At 45.6% G+C, this 27,636-nt stretch overlaps 1 protein-coding gene across 2 annotated transcripts; it reads left to right on the forward strand.

The window, feature by feature from the left end:
- Positions 1-19,100: 19,100 nt before the first annotated feature.
- On the forward strand, positions 19,101-22,590 carry LOC102970119 (CDKN2A interacting protein). 2 transcript variants are annotated; one of them, XM_042982927.1, is made up of 3 exons: positions 19,101-19,699; positions 20,168-20,267; positions 20,732-20,824. In XM_042982927.1, the coding sequence occupies exons 1-3, from the start codon at positions 19,428-19,430 to the stop codon at positions 20,738-20,740; spliced, it is 381 nt and encodes a 126-aa protein (XP_042838861.1). In that variant the 5' UTR covers positions 19,101-19,427; the 3' UTR covers positions 20,741-20,824. The 2 variants fall into 2 exon arrangements, with proteins under 2 accessions (XP_042838861.1, XP_042838860.1); XM_042982926.1 differs by having other exon boundaries at positions 19,106-19,699; positions 20,168-20,298; positions 20,732-22,590.
- The last annotated feature ends 5,046 nt before the right edge of the window (positions 22,591-27,636 follow it).

Below are 27,636 nucleotides of genomic sequence, written 5' to 3' on the forward strand. Positions count from 1 at the left end.
GTACGTGTCCCTGACGCCAGAGGCTGGATTGGGGGCATGACGATCTTCGCCGGGACTGCATTAGTGCTTCGGATGTAGCCCACTCACAGTTTCGTCGGTTTTATCCACCCAGTCTGCCCTGCCCCTTCCCTGGGGCCTTGACGTGAACGTCCTCAGGTGTCTCACCTGTGACTGAGCATGTTGGGGACAGAGGGGGCAGAAGAGGTCATGGATGTTCAGCAGATGCATTCCGGAAACAACTCCCTGGAGAGGCCATCTTGTTGGCAGCGATGCCTTGGGTGGGAAAATGCCAATTCCCCACGGTGCCTGGGCCTTCATACCAGCCTGAGGCAGTGGCGGAAACTCAGAGACTGCTCGGCTTGGTGGCCTGGACTCCCCTTGCCCCATGGTACGCGGCAGCCTTGGCCGTCTGCCCGCCCCCTCCACCCTCCCACCACGCGCTGTGGGGTGGGGGGCTCTGGGGGGGGGGGAATCATTCCTGGGCGCCTCTCTGTTCGGCTCTCTCTCTCTCTCTCTGTCTCTCTCTCTCTCTGCCACCTGCCAGCGGCCAGCTCCTTCCCCAGGGCCCCTCCAGCAGAAATGTAAGGGGTACCGAGCACTAGGAAAGAGCACCTTCATGCAGGTGCAGTGCAAGTCGTGCTATCTTCCCAGTCTCTGTACAGGGAGGACTTTTCATTCTTACAGATGAGGAGACTGAGGCCACAGGGTGTGTGTCTGCTTTGTGCCCCAGTTCACACAGCCAAGAGGACACGGAACTTGACCCTGCCCTCGTGTCGCTGGAGCCCGGTCTCCGCAATGCCAGGTGACTGGGCGGCCCAGGCCGCTTCCATCCCGCCACTTCCGAAGACGCTTTTCCCCAGCCTGGCAGTGGGGTGTGGACAGGACGGAAGGGGAGAGTGTCCCCAGCCCAGGAGAGCACCTGACGAGGGAGACCAGCTGTCCACCGAGGCTTCCAGAAGACGGTAGCCCCTGGAATGCGCGAAGGAGGGTAAGGGCACGTCAGCCGGCCGAGAAAAGCCATCTGTGCTTCCAGGCAGAGGGGCCGGGCCCGGGAGAGGACCGAGGGGCTCTCACCAAGCCAATCTGGCTGCAGTAGCCGGGGCTCACCAGTAGAAATGCAGGCAGCACTATGTCTCTTCTTGGCTGGTTTTAAGGCTTTGTGCATTGGCATTCTTCAGGAGAAAATTCCACCAAATCTATTAAAAAAAGAAGAATGCGCTAAGTGTTTTTGGTCACAACTGAGAGACCACGAGATGACTAGGAAAAGACCCAGCACTGACGAGACGCATCTAGAAATTTCGCCAGGCTTCTCAGCCTCCGTGATTCTTGCAAATATTAATTTAACCTGCTGGGTAGATTGGTAATAAAATTCTCTTTGTATTAAGGAAGTGGTAAAGTTAATAGGCTGGTAAGCCAGAATAACTCTTGGGTGGTTTTATTGCAGGGCGTGCTGGCGCCTCTAATTGTGCTGTGAAGGGCTGGGTTGCTTTGCCTCCCCTCACGACTAGGACGGCGTTGTTGTTGTTGACTCCTGTGGCCTTCCCAGCCCTGAGATGCGACTTGGCCCAAAGTAGTTGTTCAATAAATGCCATTGGACAGAGCCTAAAACTTGGTCAACACAGCCCAAAAATAAAGATGGAGAGGCTACAGTTAGTCTGGTTACAATTATCTAGACTCTGATGAACATTTTTTTTTAATACCCAAGGTTCAAGAATTGGTCTAGAACCTTCGTTCTTGGTGCCCTAAATCAGAGATCTGGGAGATCCTTCCCAAGATGGCTTATTTGGAAGATTTCTTGGTTCCTTGGGTGATCCAGCTCATAGTTGAAGTCAGTGCCTGGAACCGGAACAAATTCTGAATTTTGTACATTCGTTGTGAAGAAAAATGTTTACCAACAAGATTAACCACCTCAGTCAAAGGTCTATGACGTAGGGATATCGCTAACAGATGCGTTACACCCAGCGTCTGCGCCTCAGGAGTCCAAGGGACCAGCTTACCCACTGCCTGTGGTTTGAGGAGGCCACCTCCCTTGGCCACCCTTAGACAACCACTGTTAAGCGTCATCACTACACAAAGCTGGCTTTCCTCCCGTTTCCGTCACTTCCTGACGTGATTAGTCAGGCCTCATTCATGACTCTTTGACCACATCTGGCCTGGATCCCACTCTGACTTGGTAAAATAGGGGCAGCTGTATTGTTTGGCTTTCCTTATTGCAGTCAAGGGAGCTCAAGTCGGGGGGCTCTCATGTGCGTTCAGGGGTCATCGTGGGGGCCTGGGCCAGATAGAAGGTTCTGGAAGGTCCGGTGCCTCCCCACTGTGTGACTCAGCCATTTCTCCGGCTGGGCATCCTCTGTGGGGCCACTCACTGTCCTGCTCAGGGAGGCCTCGGCACTCTTCCGTCCACGTGTCATTTTTCTAGGCCATGATTTCCTCCTATTTTGAAACTTCAGCCCACTTGGGGTCCATCGTGACCTCTGTGTTGTTGAAGTCAATGGCCAATCCTCAGGCTCCTTATCCCTGGTCCACGATCTGCATTAGGTCCAGGAATTTATCTCTCTTCCTTGAAAACCATTCTGCCCATGGCTTCTAGGTTACCACATTTGCCTACTTTTCTTCCTACCCTTCTGGCCCCTTCTTTCCCAGTTTCCTTTACTGTTAGCGTCTGTAAGCTTCAGAGAAAGTGGAATCTCAGAGAAATAGGTCCTTCTTCAGTAAGAGCCAGGGAAGGGGCCTACGGATGGCTTGCTGACATTGAATTTGTAGGTCTAATCACGAAACGTTGGGACTACCTGTCGGAAAGCAATTATTTCTATGTCAATTACTATTCCAGCCACATTATCATTGGATTTTAAGTCTTCATCTGGCCATTTAAAGCCATGTCAGAATGGGATTTAATTCATAAGCCCTGAGGTGAAATTTAGAAGGAAAAAATCTTCATGTCATATTTAGTTAAAATTGTCCATATATTGAAACGAACGTTGTCTGTTAAGTGAAATGGCACTTTCTCTCTCTCTCATGTATTTTTCATGTTATAAATATATACTAGGGGCACCTGGGTGATTCAGTTGGTTAAGCAACCGACGCTTGATTTCAGCTCAGGTCATGATCTCATGATTCGTGGTGAGTTCAACCCCCGAGGTCAGCTCTGCACTCACAGTGCAGAGCCTGCTTGGGATTCTCTCTCTCTCTGCCTTTCCCCTGCTTGTTCTCTCTTTCTCCCCAGTTCGTGCTCTCTCGCTCTCTTTCTTTCCCTCAAAATAAATAAATAAACTTAAAATTTTTTTAAATAACATTTTTTTAATTTTAAAAATAAATATATATTGTATACAAACATGTATCCTATACAAATATATATTATATCGGGGCTCTTAGACTTTTCCCCATTCCTTCTCATCGCCCCCAGCCCAGGATATCCAGTCTACCCGACAGGCACAGACGCCACTATAAAATCGGAAGAGGTTTTTATGACTTTCATTCAAGATGGAGCCACGGACTGCAGCAACCTGCTGGTGATAAAACCTTTCAAATGAATCCTCTTCTGCAAAGATAAAGAAAACTAGATTCACACTCTGATCTCCTTGTGTCTTATAGCCTTCTTCTTCTTCTTCTTCTTCTTCTTCTTCTTCTTCTTCTTCTTTTTCAAGACCGGCTACACACATTATTTTCTTTTTTTTTAATTTTTTTTTTTAACGTTTATTTATTTTTGAGACAGAGAGAGACAGAGCATGAACGGGGGAGGGGCAGAGAGAGAGGGAGACACAGAATCGGAAGCAGGCTCCAGACTCTGAGCCATCAGCCCAGAGCCCGACGCGGGGCTCGAACCCACGGACTGTGAGATGGTGACCCGGGCTGAAGTCGGACGCTTAACCGACTGAGCCACCCAGGCGCCCCATGCACACATTATTTTCAAGCCAACGGTGAAACCGCTCTTCTGCACACAGATGGAAACTTGCTTTCCCTGCACACAGATGCCGCTGCGTCTGAATCCTTCTCACTGGCCCCCCTCAGTCTCAGCAAGTGAAACAATTCACAGGACGGCGGGGCCTGGGTCTTTGCAGCCCCTCGGGGCTCCCCCACGTTTCAGAGCTTAGCTCTGGATGAGAGAGCGTGGGGAGTCAGCCCCGGACTTCTACTGGAGGATTCCACAAAATTCTGACACGCGAGCTGTGAGGTCAGTGGAGTGTAGCCTCTAAGCCAGCTGGGGAGGGAGAGACACAATCTGTTTCATCCAGCAAACATCTGGAAGCCGAACGCTGTGGCTGCCAGCCCCAGCGACCACTCCCAGCTCCTTTTTTGTACTGTTTTTGCACAAACTCACCGAGGCCAGCTTAAGTACGCATTGCTAAGAGTCCGTGCTTTAGGATTGTTTCAGCTCGTAGGAAAAGGTGGAAAGTTTCCAGTTCATTTCTTGAAGTTGACATAACTCTGGTAACCAACAGCTGACGAATATCTTGCCACACACCCACACACAAAAGATCAGTTATCGTTTACACTAGAGGCACATTCTAAATAAAATATGAGCCAAAGCATATTCGGCACAAGTGAAAACTGTGCAAAAGGGCCCCTAGCCCGGCCACATGCACCCGGTTCTGCAGTGCTCTCCACGTGCCCTCTCTGGCTAGAGGCAGCCATGGGGACATTCTTCCATCCTTGACCTTGAGAGGGAACCGGCCGGAGGGCCTTGGGGAGAAAGGACAAGGAAGGACAGAGAGCGGCGCTTCAGGGAAGCCTCCCCCAGGAGAAAGAAGGTCACAGTGGTTCACCCTTTACCCAGAACAAAAGGAGATACAGTGTTGCCTTGATTGAGTGGGGCCAGAGTTATCCTGGGGCACTTGAGTTTGTGTTCTCTCATGCCTTTCTTTCCCCACTGGAAGACAAAAGTTTGTGGTATCAATTATGTCAACTTTGTCCCTGGAAGAAATGCCTCGAGCCATCCCTCTTGGCCACTCAGGAGCCAAGCCCCAAACAGAAAGGCCCACTTTCTTTTGACTCTCCACTAGACTGCTATTTCTCAAAGTGTGATAAATGCACCACCTGAAAGCCTACTTTGAAATTCAGAATCCAGAGCCCAAGTCCAGATTTTCTGAATCAGGTGATGCCTGGGTGGCTCGGTCGGTTAAAGCGTCCGACTTCGGCTCAGGTCCTGATCTCGCCGTTTGTGAGTTTGGGCCCCACTAGGGCTCTGTGCTGACAGCCCAGAGCTTGGGCCTGCTTCAGATTCTGGGTCTGCCCTCCCTCGCTCTCTCTTTCTCTATCAAAAATAACAAATAAACATTAAAAAGAAGAAGAATCTCTTGGAGTAGGGTCCAGCAATGTGCATTAGGAGAACTTTTCTCGTGTGATGTTTTTACGCATGCTCAAGTTTGAAAACCACTGCATTAATGCATCTGTGAACGTCCGCTCTCAGCTCTGAAGCACTTGACCTAGATTATATTCTTGGTTCCATCGCTGCCTGTTGACTGAGCCTCCAACTTCCCATCTAGAAGATAGAAGAAACTCTTATCTGCTGCGAGGTATCTGTCTAGCATTCTTTGAAGTCCTGAGATCAGAGGGGCCAGATAAACATAGTACTATTACTTATCAACTATTCACCCGTGAAAGGCCCCCCGAGCATTTTCTTCAGCACTGCGCAGAAACTCGCCAAGGTAGGAAGGACCCGGGAGCCACGGAGAGTGTTCGGCTCCCACTCCACATATGTGGGTGGGTTAAAATGATCGGTTTCCGAGAGTTTCAAATACCTCTTTCCCCCTCTTTGCAACATTCTAAATCAAACCTGCAGACTGCCCTCGCACTGGGTCAAGGCCGAGGTAGTTGGAGCCATTCAAATCTCTGACGGTCTCAGAACCAGGATGTGAATCAGCCTGCTATTCGGGTCAACAGCAGAGCCAGCCCACTTCCCCTGCCCCAGGGCCGCCTGCAGGCAAGCTTCCCTGAGGGGACTGAGCCTTTGCTCAGTGCATAGCATTACTTCATCAATACTCAACAACCCCACAAGCTGGGCTTTTTGTTTTTATTTTAGAAGCACGCAAGATGAGACTCAGAGAGGTTCGGTGGCCGGCCGAAGGTCACACAACTGGTGAGAGGCATGGCTGTCACTTCACTGCTGGTCCCTAGAATCCTGCGTGTGTTCGAGCCCCCCTCGGCCCCTCACCAGGGAGGAGCCCGTGATGGAGTTCATCACCAGGAAGAGGCCTGGCCTGCCTCTGCCTTGCCCTGAGGCTTAGGGAAGGTGCTCAGTAAACATTGGTGAATCGGTAATGCCTACCTAGGACTGGTTGCTTGTCCCTGAACTTGGGCAGACTTCTCTCATATAGGCAAACCGTTTGCCTGGACTCCCCAGGTCTGCCTCATGATCTGATGGGGACGTTAGTTGTATTGGAAGCCCCCTCCCTTTCCCTACCAACCGCTTGCCTACTATGAGCTATGGATTGAATGGTTGCGTCACCCCCAAGTTCATGTGTTAAAACCGAATCGTTAATGTGATGGTATTTGGGGGCGCCTGGCTGGCTCATTCAATAGAGCACACGACTCTTGATCTCAGAGTTATGAGTCTGAGCCCCGTTTTGGGTGTAGAGATTACTTAAAAATAAAATCTTTTCAAAAAAGAGAGAGAGAGAGAGACCCCGGAGAGACCCCTCACCTTTTCCACCATGTGAGTCACGGCCAGAAGACGGCCATCCATGAACCAAGAAGAGGGTCCTCACCAGATGTTGAATCTGCCAGTGCCTTGCTCTTGGACTTCCCAGCCTCCAGAACTGGCAGAAATAAACCTTTGCTGCTAAAGCCGCCCAGCCTGTGGTATTTTTGTTACAGCAGCCGGAACAGACTGTCTCTAGGTGCCATTTGCCAGGCAGACAGGCTCCCAGTGTTCCGTTTGCGTTCAGCCTGCTGGACGGACCATTGTGGCCCCTACAAGTGAAGATTCACTGTTTTCCAGGGGTGTGACCCGCCTTGGTGAGAGGGTCTCCATCAAGGGCAGGGGCCTCGTGCTACCCCACATCTACTTACGCTCACAGATGTTTGACAAGAGACTGGATTCTCGGCACTTATTCAGAGACTTCCTGCCCAACGAGATGTCCAAGCTTCCGTGATTCTATACTCTTTTCCTCCCGATGATGCCATTAAAATTCTTACGAGCAATGAAAAAGCGCTAATTTGACAATGTCAAAGGTATAGAAGGGAACATTCAGCAGACTAGAGACTTCAACAGGTTTATAGAAGGTGGAGAGGGTATGTCGCAGCGTGGGGAGAGCTGCCCTTCGGAGATGTTGTCCCCCAGGTGACAGCTGGGCTGCCTGGCAGAATTCCAAGATGCTCCAGACGTGCAGAGTTCAGATGTGACCAGAGGAAGGAAGTGAGAAGCGGGTAGACTAATGGAATGAAAAATATACATCCATATTTTTTCTTACAAAAGTAACACATGCTCCTTGTAACATTCCATTAAGATCGAAGTGCCCAAAGAAAAATGAATAGTTCTTTGCCTCCCAACCTCCAGTAGCTGGAATGCACCTCCTTACCTCTTTGATGTAATTACTGTCAGCGATTTTTGTATGTCTGTGCATGAATTTTCATTTTTTTGGAACCATAAACAAAGACATGTGCATTTATAGATTTTTAAAGATAAAATGAGATCACACTCTACATAGGTATATATATTTTGATGTTTATTTATTTTGAGAGAAAGAGAGTGACAGCATGAGTGGGGGAAGGGCAGAGGGAGAAAGAGAGAGAGAGAGAGAGAGAGAGAGAGAGAGAGAATCCCAAGAAGGCTCCGTGCTGTCAGCACAGAGCCCGACGTGGGGCTCGAACTCACAAACTGTGAGATCATGACCTGAGCTGAAGTCAAGAGTCAGACCCTTACCCGACTGAGCCACTCAGGTGCCTCTCTTGTCCATGGCTATGAGACTAGTGACTGCAATTGTGTCAGATACCAAGTAGATGCTCAAAAGTATCTGCTGAATGAATAAACAAGTGGACCGTATAATACGCTCACCCATTGCTTTATCCACAGCCAGATTATTATTTCTTAGTATTCTAAACAATGCTTCAGTAAACATCCCTACAGATATATCTGTATGCATTGGAATTAGTTAGGATTGAGTTTGGAGAATAAAATAAAACCCCCAAGATTGTGACTGAACCAGGAAAGAGATTTAGTTCTCTCTCTTATGTTCAAGAAGGCTGTCAGTGGCCAGGCTGCTATGGGGGTCCCTGGAGCAGGGGCCCAGTCTTCCTTCTACCTTGCTGGCTCTGATCGCATTCCCACGGACACCTCAAAATCCAAGCTTATTGCCAGAACTCCAACCAGCAGTCGACATTCCAGGGGAGAAGAAAAAAGCAGAGCCTCAGGAGTATTGTTCTTCCCTTGGAGGGAACTTTCTAGAAATGGCTGCTTCTGCACCCACATTATCGCCTAGAACTGGAGTGCACAGCCACAGCTCACACCAAGGAAGAAGGGACGTGTAGCCATGATTCCTGGGGCCACGTGCCCAGCTCAGCGTCCGTAACTGGGGAAGACAGGGTGATTGGTTATTAGGAAGCGACTAGCTTTTTTTTCCATCAGATAAGTTTCTAGGAGTAAAAGTGATGTATTGGGAAGTACGTGCACTTAAACACTTTTAATAAAAACCGACAAATACTTTTCAGAAGGGTTTTAGTAATTGAATCCCTCCAAGGGCGTATGGGAGAATCCCTTTCCCTACTCACTACCATGGATGTGGGAAAAACTTCTAAAGAGTGGTGATCTGGGGGCAGAAGAATCCATCCACTGGTGTTTTCATTTGTTTTTACGTGACTACATATTTGCCGGCCATTTTCTCTCCCTCTTCTATAAACTGCCTTTCCATATCCATTGTTCATATTACTCCTGGGAAGACATGTTTTTAGTGTTTTTACAAAAATGGAATCATGCCATGCCTTTGATTTTGCAGCTTGATTTTTTTCACAGACATCCTTCCTTATCAACACATAAACAACTACATCACTCTTTTCAATAGTATGGATTAAAAGATTCTGTAATTATACTCCTACTACTGACCCTATTTCCCACCCATAGCAAATGTCGGCTCTAATTTCCACCTATAGCAAAAACAAGAAGACGGAGGAGAAGGAGGAGGAGAAGGAGGAGTCCCTTTCCATTAAAGCCTTCCCTTGTGCCCCCTGTCACAACAGCCCCAAGATGACCGTCTCGGCGACACCTGAAAGGATACTGGTAGCCCACTGCCATACAAGAATGCCCGTAGGCCAGGAGGAAGCCTGCTTCTCTCTGGTGCTTCTCTTTGGGAGTGAAGCCTGCCTCTGGGTTTCCACGTGGAGCAGAAGAGGTAAGATGCCTCTGACTTGGAGGCCTTTCTGCACCGGCAGAGCTGGGCTGTGGGGTGGGAATTCACACGTCTTCAAAGGGGGCACGAAAGTGGAGTGTTCAGCAGACTGAAGCTAATATCGAATTAAAGCCTGGGGCCGGCAGCAACTTCCTGGGATCTTTGAGGGCCAGACAGGCACAAGAAGGGATGAAAATCCCTTGCGAACCAGAGGGAAATGTCCCAGAGTGGATTCTTCCAGGCGGTCATGTGATAAGACTTCACAGAAAAATTATATTAACATCTGAGGTTACCAAAGCTCGTTCTCAGCTGTGTCAGGAGAGAGCCATGTACCGGGAGAAAAGCGACCTAATATGGTAAAAGCCAACGTGATATCCTCTGTATTATCCTGGAATCAAATAAATAGAATCCTATCTTTTATGTTTCGAGAGCAATTTTATTTTTTGAAGCCTTCAACGCCAGAGCACCTGGCCAACATGATCTGATCGCTCTACCGTGTTTCTGTTATACAAATTCCCCTTAAGAGAGTCAAAACCTACTTCTCACTGACAGAAACGCTCAAGGACGCCTTGGTAAGAATGCAGTTAGGTTTCTAAATGTAAAAGTCCCCCATCGGGAGGAGACGACGCGACAGAGTTCCCAGGCAACCCTCCACTGTCCCCACTGGGCTCATGGGGGGCTCTATTTTGGAATCTCAGGACAGTGGGGGTTCTCCGCGCCAGACTGTGCAGGCAGGCCCAGGGAAGGGAATTAATTACACACCAGGCGACCGCTGTCGCCTCATAAGGACTGTATGCTCTGTGGTTACCGAGGCTCCCTGCATTGTGGTGCGTGCGGGTTTGTACTCCATTTTCTCCTTGCCTTTTCGGGCACCGTGAATTCCCCAGATGAGGTTAACTATACATCAACTTGCACCAGGAGTTTGTGTCCGGCTCGGGGAATCCAAAGGGCTAGATGCTAACCTCTTTTCTCGAAACCGGGTCTGGTGGACAGAATGCTGGCCTGGAAATCAAGTGTCAGGCACCGCTCGTGGGTCTGTCCAAGCCTCAGTTTTCCGATCGGCCCTAAATTTCCTAGAAATGAGGAAGCAGCCTCGCTTTTCCATCCCCAAGGAGCCTGCCTGCCAGGAATAGAATTCCACGTATCTATGATGTCATAAGAGAATTGATATCATTTAGAATTGAAATAATTCCCTAATTTTTTTAATTTAATTTTTTATTTTTTTAAAGTCAGCTCTTCGGTCAAGGTGGGGCTCAAACTCATGAGCCCCGAGATCAAGAGTCACGTGCTCTGCCGACTGAGCCAGCCAAGCACTTCTCCAATGTTTTTTTTTAAGTGACTATATTACATCCCCTCTCTCCGAACCAACAGCTGGAAGATTATGGTCTCTGTCTTTCAGGACAACCAAAAGTAACACTAGATCCAGAATCCCACGACCCAGGGCCACTGAGGCAATGACAGTGTGTCCACCTTGGGCAACAGGATGGTCCCAGGACTTCAAGCTCCTATTGTAATTCTTCGCCGAAGCCTCCAACTTGTGTCTCATTCCATTTCCATGTTCACTGAAAAGCGCGATCAGATTCTCCCCCCCTCCCAGTAACGAACAGATTCATGCCCACGGATGTAATGTAACTCTGTGCTTTTCCCTTCCTATTTACTAGTTCTAATTTCGTTCGGCAGCGATAAAACGAGCATTCTGATCCTCTGAAGCTCTAGCTTGGAAAAATAAATAAATGTGAATAAAAACGCCCCCCCCCGCCTCCGTTCACTCTGTCAAAGCCCTGTGGAATCAATTTTACCACACCAAGCCCCACTGAAATCAATGGGGTAAGCTCCTGAATTCATTTCCATGGACTTGGCATTGTAAAAATAATTGGATTGCACTGCAGACTAACGCTCCTTTCAAGAAATAGAGAAAATGTGCCTTTGCTAGTAGGTGGGGGTGAAAACGCGTCTCGGTGCTGGTGGGTTTCACCCTGTGTTTTCGGCATCTCGTCAAAAGGAGCTATTATCTAGTCCCAAATGAGCGTGGCGGCACTGCCCTCAATGAGGTGTTTAAAACTGCCTTCCCTAGTGAGAATGAAAACACTTCTTTTGTTCCCATCTTTAAAATTAACTGCATAGTATTACCACTATCAATGAGGTGTTTAACATCAAAATTGCCTTCCCTGGTGAGAAGAAAAACACTTACTTTGTTTCCTTCCTTAAAATTAATTGAGGTTTTTAAAAACTCACCCTTATTCACCCAACAGTTGCGTAGCAGGGGAAGAAGAGAAGGAGGTGGGATTTTGAAGTGTTGCCTTTGGTAGCCCATCAAAGGTTTTCGGTGCGTTCTTTCCGCGGAGATCACTGGCTGGACTTTTTTCTGCCCCTCTGGTTTCTTATTCCCCCATTAGATTTTCTAACACTGGCGTTCGGGGCGACCCTTGGTGGGAATTCATAGGTACTTGCTAAAACGAAAGAATGGCTCCATCGACCCAGATATTCCTTACCAGCTTGCAAGTTTTCCACCAACCTCTCCTTCCGTTGGTGTTAAAGAAACTGCTTCGGGGCATTTGGGTGGCTCAGTCGGTTAAGCGTCCGACTTCAGCTCAGGTCATGATCTTGTGGTTCACGGGTTCAAGCCCCGCATTGAGCTCTGCTGGCAGCTCAGAGCCTGGAGACTGCTTCGGATTCTCTCTCTCTCTCTCTCTCTCTCTCTCTCTCTCTCTCTCATAAATAAAACATTTAAAAATAAAAAAAGGAAATTGCTTCATAAAAATTAATATTACTCTCTGGTATGAAAATAGGAGGGGGCTTTGGTAGATATAGCTCATCTTCCTTGGGAATTCTAGAAGTGGCTCTAATGTTTATAACCTTCTAGCTAGTACTTGCGATGTGAGCTGTTCTGTGGCCACTGCCTTTTGCAAGATGCAGCAGAATATAGAAGGCAAAGAAGCAAAGTCTTGACTTTTATAGATCAACAGTCCGGGTAGAGGATAATAGCAATAAGGTTAGAAGAATATTAGATAAGGAGCCAGGCTACCTCTGATCCAGGTAAGAAATTCTGTACAGGAAAGGGGAACTTGAAGGGAGGGTCGGAACCAAGGGAATGGGACTCCTGGCGTGTTTCCCCAAAGAAACCCCACGTCCTGCCCCCGGGCCCCCCCTGGGCTGAACTGCAGACGAAAGGAGACTAGGGAGCAGATGCTGAAAAACGCAGGAGGCTTGGGGGTCCTTGAGCAAAGTGGCCCAGGGAAGCCAGAAGACATCCAGGGCACCCCTCCTCTCAGAACGCATGGACGAGCCCACTGTGTCTGGGCCAGCGGACCTGAGACAGCGTCACAGAGAACATGGTACCCTAAGCAATGGGACATTCCCCATGCCTGAACCAGGTGTGAGTACAGCAAGGAGAGCCCTCCGACTCTGCCACAGGGTGAGAAGGGTGAAGCAGTGGCCCACATGGACCTACAGGGACAAAAAACTGACCCCAGGGAACTCCTCACCTTGACCCCCACCTTCAGCCCCTGTCCCTCCACACCAGGTAAGTTCCCTGGAAGGGGTACTCAGAATCCTGACTGGACTGAAATTTAGTTCGCGTCAGTTGGTGACACGGGACCTTAAAACACAAAATGAATTCGATCATAGAAAAATAGTTACATTTCTTTGTGCGCCTTGAGTTTGTGGACTGAGGTTTGTACCTACTGAACTCGGTTCATCTGCAACGGTGTTATTTGCATAAACCAAAAAACCAATGATTACAATTGCCTCGTGACCAAATAAAACTTCAAAACATGTTTCGAAAGTGCATTTATTGAGTGTAAACTATGTACCAGGTCTGACCTCTTCTCTTTATATATGTGATCTCATTTATTCCTTACAATTCTAGGTGCAGGTACCCCCACGTCGTGGTGAAGGAAACAAAGATTTAGAGAAGTTAAATAACTTTCTAAAGTAAACCCTACACGCAGTGTGGGGCTTGAACTTCTGACCCCGAGATAAAGAGTTGCAAGCTTTACTGCATGAACCAGCCAGACACCAAGAGAAGTGAAATAATTTGCCCAAGGCCACACGAGATACATAATGGAGACAGAATTCCAACCCAGGAATGTCTGACTCCTAAATCAATATTCTGAACCCCTGGTTAGGCTACATCCTCTCCCCTGGCTTGGCTTCATGGATCTCTCCAGAAACGTTCCTTTCTACTGCCCCTGGTGTTTGTAGCTTCAAGGCAATCACACATTCATGTACCGCAGCCCTGGGTACAAAGAAGCACAAAGTTCATATCCTTCCTGCTCCTAGTTACCAAATTGCCCAATAACTAAGTGGATTGCTGCCATAATCTCGCTGCCCGGATTTAACAAGTTTCAGCTCACTTTTGCAGCCACTCCACCTCGTGAGTTCATCAAAATTGCTGATTGATTAAGCTTCACCAAGAAACAAAATGTGACCGGAGACCCGAGTCCTAGACCAGAAGTCAACAGACTATGTTCCTTGGTGTCTCATTTTTATCCTTCCATTCATTGATCGTTTGATCTTGGGCAATCACTTAACCACTCTGACCCTCAGTTTCTTCATCTGCAAAATAAATACAATCTTAAGGTCTCCTTCTAGCTCTAACTTTCCGTGATTCTGAAGAGTTGAGATCAAGTTTATTATTTTATGGGAAATTGAACTGTACTTCTCCAAACACTATTCTCTGATCTCTGTTTCTCGGTTCTAGAGTTAAATCTCCTTCTTTGTGGGATAAGTCACAGGTAAAGAATTTCACAAAGGGATGGGAAATCACACATAAAAATACCTTGTCTGATTAGCATTAGGAGAACCATGAAGACTAAGGATGAAACTGTTTTTAGGAAGACTCTATATAACACTATATAAAGAAATGCAAGAATTGCTGTAAAATGATTTTATCACTTTGGCTGTGATGTGGAGGAAAGACATCATCCTGATAATAAGATCTCACATAGGAAAATTGTCTTGTGTCCTTTGAAACTGCTTACTACCATCCTTTAAAAATATTTTCTGGTATTTCGTGATCCTTCTCATATGACTGTTATCTCCATTTCCTTGAGTGTAAATTCTTTGATGCATTTAGTTTATTTCCTTTGCATGATATTGACCCTACTCAAATGTTTTATTATTCTCAAGGTGGACACATGACTTACACCTATGCAACTGGAATATTTCATACCCCTGTCTAGAGTGTTTATTAAGGATAAATGGATTACCAGCAGAACTCAGGACATGGTCAGGAACTATCAAAAAAGAGATATTCTTGGTTTGCTAAACTAGAGACGATGTACATGCTGTGAGCTGCTCAAAACCACCTTGCCACGATGTAGGAAGAGCTTGCCCAAGATTGAAGTTGACACAGAGAAAGCAAAGTTTAGAGATGAAAAGTAACAGGTTTCCTGATTGTATTATTCGAGTACCTGGATCCCATGGTCTACTTCCTGGTCTGTCAAGAGCACAGCCAATAAATCCCCTTTGTGTTTAAGCAGAAGCCATTTTAAATCTTTCTTTTCTTTTCTTTTTTTTTTTTTTTTTTTTGTCACTTGCAATGGAAATTAATCAAACTAGAATTTATGAGCCTGTAGTGAAAGTCCATAATTCTCCCCTTCTTCACATCAGCAGATGCCTAAGGGTCTTTCTAAAATTGAGATAATTGCTTTGCCACAGGAAAAGGTAAAGTGGAATCGGATATCTGACTTTCATCTACATGCTGATTTTGGAAACTAACCCCATGAAAGACGTAACTTCACAATCTCATTTAATTCTCGAAGCAGCAAACAAATTGATTGACACTTATTTATGTTAAGGATGAATGTACAAACAAATAGCACCACCCCTGCAGGTAAGTAGGAACACTTCAGAATTTTCCACCTGCTGCCAAGTTACCATGAGTGATGGCATTTTCTCTTAAAGCCAGACTTTTTTTTTTTTTAAGTTTATTTATTTTGAGAGAGAGAGAGAGAGAGTGAGTGGGGGGAAGGCAGAGAGAAAGGGAGAGAGAGAATCCCAAGCAGGCTGAATGCTGCCAGGATGGAGCTCGACGCAGGGCTCGCACCTATGAACCGTGAGGTCATGATCAGAGCCAAAATTGAGAGCTGGACGCTCAACCAACTCAGCCACCCAGGAACCGCAAAGCCAGACTTTGTGAATGCCCAAATATCTGCCTATGGTCTCTCTTCCAGAATTTTCTTACATGACATGGGACTCAAGAGTAATTGTCTACAATTGAGAGACTACGAAATCAAAGATTAAGTATAATATTTAAATGCATTATAAAATGTATTTAAAAGTGCATTGTTAAATGATTCTGTGTCTCCCTCTCTCTCTGCCCCTCCCCCGCTCATGCTCTGTCTCTCTCTGTCAAAAATAAACATTAACAAAAAATAATGTATCTCTCTATTAGCTCCTTTCAGTCACAGATGCACATGCTCAAGCTACTCCCATCTTAATAAAAGCTGCCTGGACCCCACATCCTTTCTCAGCTTCTTGGCTCTCCTCTCCTTCACGGTCAAACGTCTCCTTTCCCTACCCCTGAACTCACTCCAATGTCCCCATCACTCCACCCAAATTGCTTTTGCTAAGCTCATCGATGGTCCCAGCCTCTAAATCCCACTGTTGAACAGCAGTATTCCTCTCCCTTGATTTCTCCCCAGCTACTGATGCAGGGGAGCACTCTCTTCCTAAAACATTCTCTTCTTTGACTTTTCTGGGTAAAAGTTTTCCCTTCACTGTGGAATGTTTCTCAAGTGAAGCCATAACCTCGGCAGGGACATTGGCTGGAGCATTCGTTTGACACAGACCCCTGCCCTCCACACGCAGACCTTCAGGTCGAACGCTTCCTTAGCCCTTTGCTCGTTTCCGCAGTCGCCCTCAGGAGCACGCGTCCATCCTTGCAGGTCGCTGCATGGGGCGGCCATCTTGCACAAAGGCCAGCTTGCCACCGGAGTTTTTACTGGATTTCTTCAGAGACACAGCGTAGCAGCAGTTTTAATGAACGTGCTTCTGCTTGTAGTGGAAAACTTAATCTCATGAAATTAGGAGAATTCAGTCACTTGTGACTCAAAACTCAATTTTGGGGTGGTGGTGGGTATTTCTCAGTTGTTTTTTTTTTAAGATTCTCCCCCCCCCCCACCCCTGCCGACCAGGTTTCTAGTGGGGTGGGGGTGGGGGGAGAGGCTTGGGTATCATCCAGCATTGTCTCTGTGCTTCTTTCTTTCCTTGGTTTCTTCCCTGTAGGATCTACTCGGAGTGAACTGTCTGATCTCCCAATACAAGTGGTGCACCTTGGTCTTTGGCAAGGAGTTTGAGAGCAGTCACCCTACTGAATGGCCCAACCGGGATCTCAGGGGCCTGATGACTTGTTTAGAACTAGCTGCTGCCTCCTTCGCAACTTGGACCATCCAAACCTCTAGCCTCTTTTGGGTCATGATGCCTGAGGGGCACTGTGGCTTTTCTCTCTCTGGGCCCTTTACACACACACACACACACACAAATTTTTTTGTAATGCTTATTTATTTTTGAGAGAGACAGACAGAGTGCCAGCAGGGGAGGAGCAGAGAGAGGGAGACACAGAATCCAAAGCGGGCTCCAGGCTCTGAACTGTTAGCACAGACCCCGACACGGGGCTTGAACTCACGAACTGCGAGATCATGACCTGAGCTGAGGTTGGACGCTCAACTGACTAAGCCACCTAGGCGCCCCATCTCTGGAACTTTTTGGATTCCTCCCTCCTGGATCTGGGAGAGACAAGTATGCATATGTGCTGGGGGGGAAGGAAGGGAGCTGAATAACTGGTTATCAGAACAATAAAAGGGCCCCTCTGCGCTCATTCCTATCCTTCTAAAGGCCAACCCAAGGTGGCTCAGGGCACCAAATGGACTGTCTTCTCCCAGAGGTCCAGGCAGGGCCAACATTCCCTCCTCACCGTCTCCTCCACTCACACCGATTTTCCTGAATTCTCTTCTTAACTTTTTTCTCTGCATCTTTCCGACAGCCCAGAAAGGAATTGATCTCCACGTGGTGAAAAGACTTATTTTTTTCTAAAAAATATATACCATTCTTCTTAACTTTGTGGTCCATGGTCTGTGCCCTGAATCTTTATACGTAAAGTCAGCTTTTTAAAAATGAAAAAGGAAAATACACGTAGCTTTTCTGCCAAGCACCTGGCTCTGGAAAAGTGGCTTTCAGACCACATTGCTTTTATTACAACTTAAAACAAATCATTTCGGAATTCAGGCACTTGTTCTCCCTTCAAGGCAATGAAACCAATAGGTAGAGGGCTACACGGCAACAAGAAAATTAGTGGGGAAATTGTTGGCTTAAAATGCACACATATGACCTAGGTATGTAATCATGGCTTCTTTTACCCGGTCTTCCCCATGCCAACTAATTCACGAAAGCAAAAACGGTAAAACTTCTCGTCTTTTAAACTGCCAGATTTCTGCAGCTTTTCATCTCTCTCCAGTTTCAGAAATTCGCAGTGAAAAGGAGAAAAAGCAAAATGAGAAGCAAAATCTCAGGCTTCAAAACCCTTTTGTGTCTCTGCCTTTCCGGTTTCATTTGGTACGGCAGGAAAGCGGGCAGTATGCTTTTCGTGTGAGTTGGATGTTGATGGTTTCAGCATGTATACAAACGTTAAAAAAAAACAAAAAAAAAAATCTTATCTAGGGGCGCCTGGCTGTTTCAGTCAGAAGAGCACGCAACTCTTGATCTCCAGATCCTGAGTTCAAGCCCCACCTTGGGTGAAGAGATTAAATAAATAAAACTTAAGAAAAAAAAAAATCTTATCCAGTTTAAGTCACTTTTTCGGCTTGGTTTTTCTGATTCGAGCGTTTTTGAATCAAAGTCCACATTTAGTGAGAGGAAAATTTCTTTTTACTTCGTAACGTATCATTATTACATAGGACTTATTTTCACTTATCAAAGTGTATTCATCTTGAAGGCACATATACCTGAACTTGGAAGCGTGAACAATAAGCAAGTCGGAAGTAAAAGTGCGAAGTGTGGACGGTATAAAGTAGAAAAGAAATGCAAGGGGGAAGAGGCTCTCAAGGGGAAAGGTTCGGGGCGACAGAGAGAAACGGGCACTTTTCCATGCCGCCTCCTGGCTATTTGTCCAGCTGGGGGTTCGTTTGTTCCTTTAAGGAAATACTACGACCGTCCTCGGCACAGTTATGACCAAAACCCAACGCGAGAGGAAGCCCGCACCGCCCGGGTTGCGCTGCGGAAACCTAACCCAACCCTGCGGGGCAAGGGCGAGTTTCGGACTCCGCGTGCGACAGCGATCTGGATTAATCGTCTGACTTCACTATCATCATCATTACTATTTAACATGGTGACTATTTCACATTCCTAAAAGCCCCGCGTCCAGGACGGCCTCCCAATGCTTCGCTCGTCTACATTCAAAACAGCGCTGGAAGCTGTTTTCTGACAAGATCAAAAAGATGGAGGCGGGCTTTTGTTCACCTCGGCCCCCCCCTCCAAACAAGCGTCTTCGGGCGGAGACGCGCACCCCGCGCGCCCGACCGGCGGCTCGGGGTCTGCGAGGACGCGGCGGCACGCGAGGACCTGCCCCGGCCCGGCCCCCACCCTCTCCGCCGCCCGGCCTCCCCCGCCTCCACGCCCCGCGCCGGAGGGAGGGAGACGGCGGGAGCGCGCGCGGCGTCACAAAGCCGAGCCGGGACGCAAGCGTTGGCGCCGGAGACCGGGACGCCCCGGGGGAAGCCACTGGCGGCCCGCCCTCGCGGGGCGGGAGGCGCGAGCGCTCGCCCCCCCGCCTCCCCCCGCGCCCCCGCGGGCGCCCCTCCGCCTCCCGGCCGGGCCGCGGCGCGGCAGCTCGGGCGCCGCAAAGCGTCCTGGGAGAGCCGGCTCGCGCCGGAAGGACGCGCGGGCGCTCGGCGGCGGCGAGGTTATAAAAGGGAAGGAGCCGGCGGCGGGCGGAAGTGGGCGGTTCGGCTGCTCCGGGCGCTGTTGTTTGGCGTCTCGGCCTCCCGAGGGGCGTTCTCCGGAGGGCCGCCGGTGCAGGCCGCAGTGACAGGGCCGCTCGCCCCCGCGCACCCCGCCTCTTTCCCGGTGCAGCGTCCGCTCGCGGCCTCCGCGACCCGCAGGCCCAACATGGCGCAGGAGGTGTCGGAGTACCTGAGCCAGAACCCGCGGGTGGCCGCCTGGGTGGAGGCGCTGCGCTGCGACGGCGAGACTGACAAACACTGGCGCCACCGCCGGGAGTTTCTGCTCCGCAACGCCGGGGACCTGGCCCCGACTGGCGGCGCTGCCGCCGCCAACACGGAGGAAGCTGCGGACGCCGAGAGCGGGACCCGCAATCGGCAGCTGCAGCAGCTCATCTCCTTTTCCATGGCCTGGGCGAACCACGTCTTCCTCGGGTGCCGGTGAGTGAGGAAGAGTCTCCGACCGGCTCTCCCCGTTTTGTCTGCCGCCCCCGGGCTGGGGCCCGGAGCCTCAGCGGGGAGGGGGAAGTTGGGAAGCGCGGGAATCTGCGGGACTGGCCGCCCTTTAAGGGGGAGAAGGGCGTCTCAGCCAGAAGCCGACGTGATTAACAGCCTGCCGTCTCCCCCCCCCCCCCGCCCCGCGGTGGGTGGGGGGCTGCTGGTAGGGTCGTTGGTTGACATCGCTCTCGTGGATGGACACTGAAGTTTAAGGGTTGGTGAGCAAGGACCCCGCCTCCCAGGATCCGGGGCATTTGTTTCTGGGGTTCCAGGAAACCGAAAGTTCCTGGCGGTTGGTACACTTTCTTGATTACGACCAGGAAATGCCGTTCCTGTGGCCTGTTTTTGCACAGCAGCAGGAGTAGCTGGGGGGAAACACTTTTTTTTAAAAGTGCCTTTTTCTTTTTTCAGGTACCCACAAAAAGTTATGGATAAAATACTTAGTATGGCTGAAGGCATCAAAGTGACAGGTGCTCCAATCCATACCACAAGAGACGAACTGGTTGCCAAGGTGAAGAAAAGAGGGATATCGAGTAGCAATGGTTAGCAGATCATAGATGTGAACATACATAGGAGTTTAGAACATAAGTTTGATGTAATTAGGATTTACTGTTATTACTAATTTTTTTAACAAGCTAGAATTTATACACTGTTATTAATCAAGTTGGAATGTTAAACCTAAATCCTGTGTTTGTGTGTTTTAGGCCCTGGTTTTGATAGTTTCCTTTGACTGCTTTAGATTTTCAAGTGTCGTATGTTGTCTGTGCTGTTGATTTTTTAATAGTAGAAGTTAATGATGTTATTCGACACTGTTTTGAGAAATTAACGAAGTTATTCCACACTTTTTTAAAGAAACTGCAAGCCCTTGAAATATGTTCGCCTTGTGCCTTTATTTTAACAAGTATCTGTCTTGTAAACTTCCAGCTGATCTGTATGAGCTAGACTTAGTCACATACCTGTTTTCCTTCTTTTTAGAAGGGGTAGAAGAGCCGGCGAAAAAACGAATCATGGAAGGGAAAAACAATTCCACGGTTGAGCAGGATCATGCAAAAATTTCTGCCAAAACAGAACGTGCATCAGCCCAGCAGGAAAACAGCTCGACATGTGCAGGGTCATCCACCAAATCAGAGAGCAGCGGAAACTCCACTCGAAGCTCTGGCACCTCGAGTCAGAATAGCTCTACAAGTGATGGAGATCGGTCTCTTTCCAGCCAAAGTAGTAGCGGCGTTCCCTCTCAGGTATCAGTGGCAGGGTCTGGAAAGGCTTCTGAGTCAGAAGCTCCAGATAAACATGGTTCAGCCTCGTTTGTTTCTTCGTTGTTGAAATCCAGTGTGAATAGTCATGTGACCCAGTCTGCTGATTCCAGACAACAGAGTGGATCACCTAAAAAGAGTGCTTTGGAAGGCTCTTCAGTCTCAGCTTCTCAAAGCATCTCAGAGATCGAGGTGCCCTTGTTGGGCTCCTCCGGAAGCCCAGAAGGAGAGTTGCCACTGTTGTCTTCTAAACCTAGTTCAGAGACAGCTTCAGGTGGGTTAACTTCCAAAACTAGTTCAGAGGCAAGTGTTTCCTCCTCTGCTTCTAAAAATAGTTCCTCATCAGGCATATCCTTGCTCACTCCCAAAAGCAGCACATCCACACCTGCATCGCTGCTGACTTCCAAAAGCACGTCGCAGGTAGCCGCGTCGCTGTTAGCTTCCAAAAGCAGCTCCCAAACCAGTGGATCTCTAGTTTCCAAAAGCCCTTCCTTAGCAGGTGTGTCCCAGCTGGCCTCTAAGATTAGTTCTCAGACGAGCACATCACAGTTGCCTTCCAAAAGTACTTCGCAGTCCAGCGAGAGTTCTGTTAAATTCTCTTGTTGCAAGTTAACTAATGAAGATGTGAAGCAGAAACAACCTTTTTTCAATAGACTGTATAAAACGGTGGCGTGGAAGCTGGTGGCCGTTGGCGGCTTTAGTCCCAACGTGAATCACGGAGAGCTCCTAAATGCGGCTATAGAGGCTCTGAAGGCCACACTGGATGTGTTTTTTGTTCCGCTAAAAGAACTGGCAGATCTGCCTCAAAACAAAAGCTCTCAAGAAAGCATTGTCTGTGAATTGAGGTGCAAGTCTGTGTATTTGGGCACCGGCTGTGGAAAAAGCAAAGAGAATGCAAAAGCTGTTGCATCAAGAGAAGCACTGAAGTTATTTCTCAAGAAGAAAGTAGTGGTAAAGATCTGTAAAAGGAAATACAGAGGCAGTGAAATAGAAGACCTGGTCCTCCTTGATGAAGAGTCAAGGCCTGTAAACTTACCTCCAGCATTAAAACATCCTCAAGAATTGCTATAATTTGCCCCAAATACCACTGCAGATGATGTCTGGTATTTGAAGAGAAAAACTGGCTTACTTTTGTATAATATGAAACACAGGCTTTCACAAATTTTGTATTGCTTTTTTCCAGTTTTGCAGAAAATTTACATTCTAGTTCTCTTCGCACAGTAGAAGTTGTAAATAATTTATGAATGACAGTACATGTTAAGAAGTATGCGTTAACAGCATACCAGTATGCTGTTTTATTTGCTGAAGAAAATACTGTCTTCTATTTTTAATGATCTGTTAGGTACGATGTGTAGTTCTGTAGAATCTTAAAACTTTTGTACTACTTTCAATTTGGTGAAAATGTATTAAGTTGTCTACCACGCTTTCCCCACCCCCAGCTGAATACACCTCCACATCAAAGAAAAGGGGACCATAGTATTTGAATGTTTGAAAGTCTGTGAAGCTTAAGGTTTTAAGAATGTTGCCCATGATACCGAACATGTCTCGTTAAAGAATAAAAGAAAAAATAGTTGCCTCAGACTATTTTTATGAGAAGTTGTAAGCATTTTTTAGATATAAAGCAGTATAAAGTACTTAAGGTTATTTTATTCTGAAGTTGTTTAAAATTCACCATGATTTTGACCGCTGCAGATTCTTTAAGTGGGTTAATTTATGTTTGAGGTAAAATACAATTTACACTTTTTCTTAAAGACATAAATGTGGGTTTCTATATTAAGCATATTTTGTGACTACTATTAACAGATTGATTTGTTTAGATATTAAATGCTTTAAGCTATTTTACCTTTTCAAGAAGTCGTGTTTTTTTTCCCCCCCCTCTAAGTCAGAACCAATTCCTGCAAATGGGCTTCCCACTACTAGTCATTATAAGTTACAGCCGGGTTATTTTTCATAGCTGATATGCAACTTTTTATGGATAGAGAAAATACAGTTTGCAAATCTAGAACTAGATGGTTTTTTGTTTTTTGGGGTTTTTTAACAAATCTAGAAGAATACTGGGAACAATGGAGAGCCATGCTGAGCTCTACCGAGCTTGTCCAGTTGCATGACATTTGTTAGTAATGAAATGGAATCCTGTGCCTGACATGATTCTGATTGTATTACTCTATTGAGTGTTCTCTTTCATTTTTCTTCAAACTCTGGCCCAAGCTGTTCTCTTTCTGGCCTTCTATCTAGCTGCTGCACTTTGAGCAGTAGTGGTAATAATGTCCTGAGAAAAATCAAGAAATGACCTTTTACGTGCCTGTTATATTGGAGTGGGAAAATTGAACATAAGTAGCATCATTTTAAGGATGAAGAAGTTATTTCTATTTTCTATTCTAGAAATAGACAAGGGTACTTACACATTCGAAATGATCACCTTTCGCTTTACCAGATAATCTTTAAAAATGACGACATTGAGGATATAAAATTAGATACCAAAGTCCATATTCTGTAAATAGGTTGCCTTCATATGTTGTGAGAAGCAGTAACCTGAGTGTTAGGAAAGTACTTCTAATTACTCGACTTTCCTCAGTCTTGGAGTGTGTATTTTGTGGGACAATGATTTACTAGAAAAGCCAAATATTACAAAGGATAAATAAATTTCTGTAATGTGTCTAGTTAGGTGGTTTGGTATTTCCTAAATTGGCTTGTTTCAAGTTAATATAAAGAATATTGAAAATATTTTAAGTTATACTAACCTTTTGATATGGTAGACTTGGAGGAAGCTGCTTCTTATAAAAGCATTAATTTATAAACATTTGCTATAGCCTTATTAACAGCTTATAAAATGCTCTTAATCAAAATGTAAAGAATCCCAGATAGAGAAACAGATTTTACGATAGTTCGAGAAGAAAACAAGCTTTGGTAGGAATCTGTAATTCTTGAGATAGAATCTTGTCTCCCTTTGGGAATTCTGCCTTTTAACTTCATCTGTAGAATAAGACAAATGGCCCTCGAACTATGAGGGTTAAAGGAGATAATACACTTAAAATGCACTATACGATAGTTTATTTGCTTATTTATGTATACTCCTTCCCTCAACCTTATGAGTAACTATTCTTATTTGGCCCGTATTTCAGATGAAACAAAGTAATTTGGCCAAAGAATGAATTCAAGCCTGTATCTGTCTGCAGAACACAAGCTCTTACTATGTTGTCTTAATAATTCTCATTTCTCTAAATGCTAAGATTTCTGAAACTCCCAGATTGCAGTTTTCTACCAGTTTTATTAAGTGACAACATCTTTTCAAAGCCTTCATTTCCTTGGAATGAGTCACATCAATAGCTCTTCTGCTTATTAATCCTTCTCCTTGGTATTTAACATGTCTTGAATATTCTCAACTAGGGAATTAGTCCCATATGGGTTCAACTGACATTAAAAAAAAAAAAAAAAAACAACTTAAAATAATTTGCAGTCTAGTTGAGTGAATAAAATTATCAAGATGGGAAATAGTGAATTTCATTTTTAAGTGATCTCACTTCGGTGAGATGATGTTCTAAAACTGGTTTTTCTTAACGGTATTAAAAGCAGAATTTTTTTTTTTTTTTTTTTTTTTTAACAGTAAAGTTAGTTGACTTTGAAGAATAGTGTTGTGAATTTTTAACCCAAATTCTTGGGGCCTGCCACTGCTTACATTGGCTACGGTACTTGTCATAAGGGTGTGTAATTCCAAGGCTTTTTATATGTATTATGTACATGTTTATATACATTTGTATTTGTATGTATGTATAAAAAGCCTACTCCAACTTGAATTATGTGTGAAAGAAAGACCATCGTTTTTCCTACCAAGGGCAGCTTTTTTGGGGGGACAGAATTCTCTTTGCTGTTTAGATCCCTGAGTAATGGCAGTGAGAAGGTAACCAAAGCATCAGCTGGGAACCAGAGCAGTCCTACAACTGTGTTGTAGTTTAAGGGAAGCTTGTAGGCTTTTTCCTCAAAAATTGTGCTAAAGTCCTACATTGACTCACTTCACTGGCAAATCTCTTGGTATCAATTTTAGCCATGACTTTTGAAAAATAATGTAGTTGATGAATAGAAATACTCTTTGTAGCTTTTTATCATTTAAACAAAAAAAGACTGAAGAAGGATTATTATCTGCAAATGAACATTAATATTTAAAGTTCTATCTGTTGTTTTGCTGTTTATAGAGCAAAAAAAAAAAAAGAAAAGAGTAGTGAGTGGGCAAAGTTCCAAAAATAAGTTGACTAACTTGGGAAGGGGGAAAAAAAGTAATACTGAAAAGGAAGGATTACATACTGGACATTCTTTTAAAAACTAGAAATTACAGGGGCTCCTGAGTGGCTCAGTGGTTAAGTGTCTGACTTTGGCTCGGGTCTTGATCTTGTGGTTCATGGGTTTGAGCCCCGCATTGGCCTTTGTGCTGACAACTCAGGGCCTGGAGCCTGCTTGGGATTCTGTGTCACCCTCTCTCTCTGCCTCTCTCCCGGTATCTCTCTCTCTCTCAAAAATAAACATTAAAAATTAAAAAAAAAGAAAAAGAAACACTAGAGATTACGTATATCAGTACTTAACAGGAAGCAATCAAATACCTTCTGTGATTTAGAAATTTTTATGAGTAGAATCAGAATCCTCCTTGGCAGTCATTAAGGAGGCAACCAAACTAGCGCAAAATAAACAGTAAATACACTGAACTATAAAACCATTATATAGAAGTGGAGTGTATATAGCATGAAAAGGAATATAAAGATAGGCCAAAATGGTAAGAATCACCTAGTGTTTTTCTTATGGCTGTTGTCATGTAAATCAGTTTACCAGGGCTTGGACACTCTGAAATGATAAAACTCCTGAACATGTAATTAGTGTTCAAACTTGAGCCATATATCCTCAGAGAAAACTGGGAGCCCTGGGTGTATAAGACAGGAGCAGGACGATAGTTCAATGAGAGTGGCCACCATTGAGTTTCTTCCTTAATTCCTGCAGAACCTCTTTGGACCATGAGCAGAAGGGGGTTTAACAACCATGGGACCCAGTGTAGACAAGCTTCCTTCTGCAACAGGTATTAGAAAGTCACCAGCTTACTACAAAAAGAAACTAATCTGTTTTTAAGTAATCTACCATATAGAATTTATAGTTAGTAGGGACTCAGGTAAGGCTTAAGGGACCGTCACATAAGTTAACATTTAATGCTAAAAATAGCTATCACTTAATTTCTTACATTCTTATTATGAAATATAATTGCAGAAGTCCGTAAAGTCCAATAATAATTAATTGAATACCCATATAACATTACCTAGCTCAAAAAGTAAAACTGTCGCCACTGCGAGAACTCCCATGTGAATAGCTACCATTTATTTGGTGCCTACGATGTGTTGTTGGTTTACCTATGTTTGTTGTTTGTTTTTTTAAAGTGAGCCCTATACCCAATGAGGGGCTTGCACTCCAGACCCCAAGATCAAGAATCACATGCTATGCTGACTGAGCCAGCCAGGTGCCCCTACCTATGTTCTATTTGAGCCTCCCTGAACCCAATGGGGTGGGTTGGTATTGTTGATCCTATGTTACAAATGAGAAAATTAATCACCATTTTGAATTGTTTCCCTCAAATAACAGAACTAGTGTCTGGTGAAGCAGGGACTCAAATCCAGTATCCTTACAGAAGACTAAATGATGACTTAGTTCCAATTTGGGGCAGTGACTGTGAATACCAATGAGACACGCTGTCCCATGACATTTGTTTCCTGTGTTCCAGAAAATAGTAAGTGTAATCATACTTTGAGGAAAATTTAAGAAATTTTATTTGACCATTTAAACTAGGAAGCTTCCAAAGAAGTAAATATTAAAGGAAACTGCTCAAGTATGTATCTGAAATAATCATTTCCTAATATTTCCTATAAATTTTATTTGTAGAGGCAATTTACAGAGGCAATCAAAGGGACAATTTACAGAGGCAATGGTGTAATCAGTGATGTAACCAGTGGTTGAGGCAAATTATCATGAATCCTGTCTCATTACTCTTCACCATGTGTATATTATTATTATTATTTTTTTTTTTTTTGGACACTGGCTAAAGAAAAATGGTTTTCACGAAATGAAAAAAGAGGTCCGTGGAAGCATTTCTAGTTTATCTTACCTGTGTGTACGGATAGTGGGCCATACTCAATGTGGGGATTCTCACATACACTCAATAACCTGCAGTTGGGAAACCAATATGGGGTAAAATATGTGTGTCTTCTGTCCTTGTTTTTCATTTCAAAATATTCAATGCAGTCAAGAGAAATATGACATAGGTAAAATAAGGATACTATTTTGAAAATATTTGTTCCTTTTCCCTTGCAATTCACATTCTCTAGCATTCATTCTGCTATTATAGTTCCTATAAGGAAGGAGAGGATAATATGACTTTAGGGAATAGCAAGGAAGTTAAATCCACTCATTCCAGCCTGGGTAGATTTTGAGGAGGAGAAGGCTGAAGAAGGAAAGCAGGTGTTTGAGACACGTGGGTCCTCATCTCTGGTCTATAGCATGAACTTCAACTGTCAGAAATGAGGCTGCAGTAATGACAGTTTTCATTTAGTGAGGATGCCTTGCTTATCCCATCGGCCATCAAAGAATGCATCACTCCTT

This window comes from Panthera tigris, chromosome B1, assembly GCF_018350195.1.
Source record: "Panthera tigris isolate Pti1 chromosome B1, P.tigris_Pti1_mat1.1, whole genome shotgun sequence".
Classification (NCBI taxonomy): domain Eukaryota; kingdom Metazoa; phylum Chordata; class Mammalia; order Carnivora; family Felidae; genus Panthera; species Panthera tigris.

Bases quoted from the DNA above. Each gene is read 5' to 3' on its own strand.
- LOC102970119 (XM_042982926.1), top strand. From the start codon at position 19,428: ATGGCGCAGGAGGTGTCGGAGTACCTGAGCCAGAACCCGCGGGTGGCC. The intron at 19,700-20,167 runs GTGAGTGAGGAA...TTCTTTTTTCAG, and splicing joins CACGTCTTCCTCGGGTGCCG to GTACCCACAAAAAGTTATGG. The intron at 20,299-20,731 runs GTTAGCAGATCA...CCTTCTTTTTAG, and splicing joins AGGGATATCGAGTAGCAATG to AAGGGGTAGAAGAGCCGGCG.